Here is a 6,152-nt window from a genome sequence, read left to right on the forward strand (position 1 = left end):
TTATTTATTCACAACGTGTAATTGTTTGCTGATGAGCTGTATTAAACAATGAGAACGAATCCGAAGGCCATCCAGAATGCACTCGGATTGGGGAATAAAATGCATCGTTAAACCGATACAAATTAACCCTCCCGCATTTGTCAGGGTTGCAGAATGAGTTGAATTTTGCTGTCATGATTTTTGGTTTGAATATAAGGTTTTTTTCTCTTTCATCACATTCTTGTATTTGCAATAAATATTATGTATGAAACGCAACTTTAAATGGAATTACTTTTTAAATGTCGGAATTATTCATTCGTGATCCTATTCTTCTTACCACTTTTTCGAGAAAACTCATTAAATGTTTACGATGAACTCGTTTATTGGCTCATGGAACACACAGAAGTATCTTTATGTATACTAACCGTTTACCACTTACATATGCGCTGTCGTATATCAATGAAATGTGCGTCATTTGAAAATGCCAAGCTGCGCAACTCAAATGTCTAAGTTGAGTACTTATGGAACGCCTATGATTTTTAATAGGGTAGCGATAGCAGGGTTCCCGGAATAAATCGCCACAGAAAACGACTGCAACAGAAACCACCGCTTATAAAATGTGTAGTAGGCTATAAATATTGTGGCGCGGTATTGTATTTCAAAACAAGAATTAACCGGGCAAACGTATCGCCCCAGGCAAACGTAACGCCCCGGGCAGACGTATACCGTCCGACGCTCGCTAGAGCTCGGTCGGACATTGCTAAAGGATCGTATCCTATGTTTCAAACTAACCGGGCAATCAGTGGATCCCAGGTTTGCGTGCGAGACACCGCCGCTTCCGACGGCGGGTCGGCGGTGGACTCGGATTGCGTCATCTTGGCGGCATGGGCCGCCTCGATTCCTTATCCTCGCCAAATGGGGACTTCGTCCCCATTACATTGTCCTCAGAATAAATTTCGAAAAACGAGAACAAGAGAATAAATTTATAATAGAAATGTGAGGCACATGATGTTTTTCCCGCGCCAAATATTTCTAGCCTACTACACTTTTTCTAAGCGGTTGTTTCTGTTGCAGTTGTTTACTGTGGCGATTTATTCCGGTCACCCGATAGCAGAGCGGGAGCAGCGGAGCGGTCATCAGGTAAGTAACCCTTTTTTTCAGCTTTCGGCGGACACCAGTCGGCAATTGTTGGAGATATTGGCACTACGCGAAACTATCCGGTAAGTACTTTCACTTTATTACTTTCTAATTCACTTTATTAAAATTTATTATAAAAAAATCAAAGGCTGACGTTCTTCAGCCGTCAGAGAGGTAAAGCAGATCGATGCGTCGTCTCGAAGGCCTTTATATCCTAGTTCAACGGAAGCGTTATGGTCTCCATGACGTTTAATATGGCCTACGTCAGACTTGTCATTTGACATGTTCATCGATTTCGATGAACAAGGGATTATATTCGATGTGCGGGGAAAGCTAACTTACAGATGTTGCAGGTATCTTCTCTGGGCATCGAACATACTGGCCCCTTCAGAAACGCGCTTTCTGATGGTATTCGTAGACATAAGAACGCTGGTTGGTTGTCTCGTAGTAGTTGGTAACGTAGTCGATGTCACGCTGCGGGTGTTGATAGTCATACGTCATCCGAAAGGCAATTGATGATGGCTGGTCCAGACATAATATATGTCTGGTGTAATCTTATTGCAGGTTTGTCTCGACGGTCGTACTGCTGGATATTGTTAGATCAGTTTCCGAACATTTTTGAAAATCTACTGCTGTCGTAGTCGCAGTTGATGGCAAAGGAAGCAGGCAAATTTTAGAAACGGGTCTCTTGTACTGCCCGTCTGAAGTTTGTACTGTCACTACCCGTCTGATCCCATCCGCTCCAGGGTGTAGATCCGTGATTCGTGCTGTAGGCCAGTGCGTGGGTGGAGAATTTTCGTCACGAAGTATCACCAGCCTACCCTTTTCAATAACAACCGGAGGCTTTAGCCATTTTGTGCGCGGTTGCAGCGATGATAAGTACTTAGAGCTCCATCGTTTCCACACGTCCTGCACGATTTTTTGAACCTGTTGCCAACGGTGGAGTCGGTTGAACGGAATGGATGATAAATCCACGTCCGGAACTGCTTTCAAGGACGATCCAAGTAGGAAGTGTCCCGGTGTGAGCGGCTTGAGGTCAGACGGATCGTCGCTGATAGGAATGATGGGTCTGGAGTTGAGGCAACCTTCGATTTGGATTAGTAACGTCTTCATGTCGTCGTAGTCTAGCTTGTGTTGCCCCAGGACTCGAAAAAGATGCTTCTGAGCTGAAGAAATGGCAGATTCCCATAAACCGCCAAAATGGGTGGCCTTCGGCGGATTAAAGTGCCATTTGATGTTGTTGCTGGTGCATTCGATGGCAAATGCTTGTTTGTAGTTGCTGCTGCGTAGGAAATTTCGCAGTTCATTGGAGGCGCCAACAAAGTTACGACCGTTGTCGCTGTATATTTCCGAACAAAATCCTCGGCGGGAAGTGAATCGTCGAAATGCTTGCATAAACTTTGCTGTAGTTAGATCTACCACTAATTCGATATGCACAGCTTTAGTGCAGAAGCACACAAAAACTCCTACATAAGCCTTCCTTGCTGCTGATCGTCGGTTAACTGGTCGAAGAAGTAATGGTTCCCAGTAGTCAACTCCTGTTACTGCGAATGGCCGGGATGTTACACGAGTTCGAGGTAAATCGCCCATAAACTGCTCCAGTTTCTTTGGTTGAACTCTGAAGCAAGCGACGCAGGTGTGGACTACCCTTCTCGCCAAGCTCCTGGCCCCTATGATCCAGTAGCGGTTGCGTAGAAGGGTGAGAAGAAGTTGTGGATGTGCATGGAGGTTTCGTTCGTGAAATTGTTTCACCAGGAGAAACGAAAACGGATGGTTTGCTGGCAACAGAATTTGATGCTTGCTGTCAAATGACTGTTGTGCATTGCTCAGTCGACCTCCAATACGAATGACGCCTTCGTCGGACATGAACGGGCTGAACCAACGGAGTCTTGATTTGGTGGAAAGTGATCGTTTCTCACTTAGTTGTGCCCACTCGAGCGGAAAAGTTTGCTGTTGTATTTGAGCGATGAGAATGCCTTCTGATGCCTTGATCTCTTCTGCTTGGAGGAATGATTCGTTCTTGATGAATGTTTTTCTGGTTGCACGGCGACAGTTTCGAAGAAAGCACCTACAGTAGGAAGTGATCCGTAGCATGCGTTGATAGCTGGAAAATGTTGCAACAAATTCGTCGATGAATGATGGTTTGTGATGTACGTTGAAAGCTGCTACTTGTACCCTTCTAGTTTCTCGAAGAGTGGTATGAGTTTGGGGAGTGCTGTGTTGTTCGATTGGCCACTGATCAGGTTCCATTTGTAACCAAACCGGCCCACTCCACCACAAAGTGCTACCCAGAAGTGCTTCAGCGGTGGCTCCGCGAGAAAGAATATCCGCAGGGTTTTCTTGACCTGCAACATGGTTCCAGCTGCAGTTCTCGGTGGCCAATTGTATCTTCGATACTCTGTTCGCCACAAAGGTCGTCCAGGTTGATGGATTACATTTCAACCAACTGAGTACAGTGGTGGAATCGACCCAGAAAAAAGTCTGCATTCCAAGTTGCAAAGCAACGATTACCTTCTGATAAATTTATGCTGCTATAAGCGCTCCACACAGCTCAAGTCGCGGGATGCTCTGCTGTTTGAGCGGGGCGACCTTCGACCTGGATGCGAGTAAGGCAATTTTGACCTTGCCGTCTGGATTCGTTGATCGAATGTACGCACATGCGCCATATGCAATTGCACATTCGTGAGTGCTGGGCAGCAGATGTGACGATCAATGCGTAGTTCAGCAGCAGAAGCAGCTGATGTTTATATGATCGCCAACGTTCGTGAAGGGATAATGGGAGCTCCTTGTCCCAACCCCAGGGCTTACCGTTGTCCTGAAACATCCAAAGAGACTGCATAAACAGTTTAGCAGTTGTTACCACTGGACCCACAAGCCCCAGCGGTTCAAATAATCGAGCGATGTAGGATAAAGCAGTTCGTTTCGTAGGTGGTTCTTCGTAATGTTCTTCTGGAAGTTGAACCTTGTATCGTAGGCGTAGGTCCGTTAGAGGTTCCCAGTGCAGACCAAGTGTTTTGAGGCACTGATCACGATCAAATTCCAATGTTGGTTGCATAGCTAAATTCTCTGCGGGAACATCAGCAACTGCGTTGGGTTCGTTGGATGCCCACTTCCGTAATTGAAATCCACCTCTACTTAATAGTGTGTTCAACTGTTCCCGGAGGTTGACGGTTTCTTCTATGGAATTTGCTCCGGAGATTAAATCGTCGACGTAGACGTCGTTTGTCAGAACCTCGGCAGTCTCGGGAAATCCATTTCGCTCGTCATCTGCCAGTTGTTTCAACACCAGTGTGGCAAGAAAGGGGGCACAGGCTGTGCCGTATGTCACGGTATTGAGTTCAAATGTCTCCAAGGGGTACTTTTCTTACTCCGGTACTTTTCTCCAAACAATTCGCTGTAGGGATGTGTCGCGGACATCAACTAAAATTTGGCGGTACATTTGCTTGGCGTCTGCAACAATCATAACGGGATGCACACGTGAGCGCATTAGTATCGCACGTAGATCCTGTTGTAGGATTGGTCCAACCATCAGGGCGTCGTTTAACGATGGTCCATTTGTCGTCCTGCAAGAGGCATCGTAGACGACGCGCACTTTCGTCGTGGTGCTTTCTTCCCTGATTATTGCATGATGTGGGAGATGGTAAACTCGTTCGAGGGGCTGATGGTAGTCCTGGATGCGTTCCATATGATGGAGTGCAAGATACTCATCCATAAATGCACAGTACCGCCCTTGCAGGTCCTCGTTGGCACTTAGCTTACTTTCGAGCAGTCGAAATCGTCGAATGGCTGTACGACGGTTGTCGCCTAGGTTTTTGAGAATGGTTTCCTTCACCGGTAAGCGAACGATATAACGGCCTTCAGTGTTCTGAGTGACCGTTTTCTGGAAATACTCCTCACATGTGGCTTCCTCAATAGAGTGGCATGGCATCTGGAGTCTTCCTCAATACACCAAAATCTTTCCATGAGCTGGTGTAAATCTGCGACTGTGGCGATGTTACCCACTATGGGAGATGACGATTGAGTGGGTGCGCTTCTTCCAGTGACTACCCATCCGAATACTGAACTGACGAGGGCGGGAAGGTTGTGCCCGAGGTCGATTCTGTCGCTCGTGTTGAAAAGATCGAAAAATAGCTGAGCTCCCAGAACGATATCGATGGGACTGGTTTTGTAAAAAGCAGGATCCGCTAACTGGACTTTTGGAGGAATCTTCCAGATTGACACATTGAAAGATGATGACGGCAAATCGATGGTCACCTTTGGCATGACTAGAAGTTCTACAGAGGCACTGCAATCACTAACTCTTGAACGGATGTTGGTAAAAACTATGCTGCATAAGATCCCAATATTCCGTCTTCTCACCGAGCTTCTTGAGTATTTTCACGGTGGCTTCGAAGTTTTCTACCAAGGAGTGAAGTTCAGTCGCTGATTCCCGTTTAATCGATGGAAATTCAAAGAGCGAGTCTATGTACGATTGTTTCAGCCTGGTGGTGTTCTGATAGTGGTCTAGAAGGAGATTCCAAGCTACCATGTAGTTGTTGACCGAAATCGCGATCGTCTGTACCAATTTCAGAGCTTCCCCGGTGAGCGAAGAACGCAGATAATAAAACTTTCGTATGTTTGAAGGCTCGTGAGATGAATGAACCAGAGAGATGAACAGATCGTGGAAATTAAGCCAGCGGTCGAGGGCACCATCAAACACAGGTAGTTTAATATCTGGCAGACGCACGTGGGACGTAGAGAAGGTTTGCAGATGTAATTGAGTACTAGGAGACGGAGACGTACTTAATTCACCGATAGAAGGAACCCTTTTGCTTTGAAGTATGCGGTCTCGAAGGCGATACGGTCCTTCAGATGAGCCTCAATGTGGCTATCATCCAGCGTCTCTAGCTCTCCTTGGACTGTGTTTAAATCATTCCAAATCGTTATGAGGTGTTCCAACCTCATGGGGACTTCGTGGCAATCGGTGTCTTCCTTAAATCCCTCTACAAAATGCACGGCGAGATCGAACGATGTGATAAGGCTCTTCTGCCTTGCAT

The 6,152-nt window shown here is 46.3% G+C and overlaps 1 protein-coding gene across 1 annotated transcript; it reads right to left on the reverse strand.

Annotated features, from left to right (window-relative positions):
- Nucleotides 1-1,671: 1,671 nt before the first annotated feature.
- LOC129774014 (uncharacterized) lies at nt 1,672-3,470 on the reverse strand. Its single transcript, XM_055777701.1, has 2 exons — nt 3,292-3,470; nt 1,672-3,220 (listed from the first exon to the last, which is right to left on the reverse strand). Exons 1-2 carry the CDS (start codon nt 3,468-3,470, stop codon nt 1,672-1,674), a joined length of 1,728 nt encoding a protein of 575 aa, XP_055633676.1.
- Nucleotides 3,471-6,152: the final 2,682 nt, after the last annotated feature.

This window comes from Toxorhynchites rutilus, chromosome 3, assembly GCF_029784135.1.
Source record: "Toxorhynchites rutilus septentrionalis strain SRP chromosome 3, ASM2978413v1, whole genome shotgun sequence".
NCBI lineage: Eukaryota > Metazoa > Arthropoda > Insecta > Diptera > Culicidae > Toxorhynchites > Toxorhynchites rutilus.

Coding starts and splice junctions, on each gene's coding strand:
- LOC129774014 (XM_055777701.1), bottom strand. CDS start 3,470: ATGTTGCAGGTCAAGAAAACCCTGCGGATATTCTTTCTCGCGGAGCCA. Junction 3,221..3,291: donor CTCTTCGAGAAACTAGAAGG/GTACAAGTAGCA, acceptor AACATTTTCCAG/CTATCAACGCATGCTACGGA.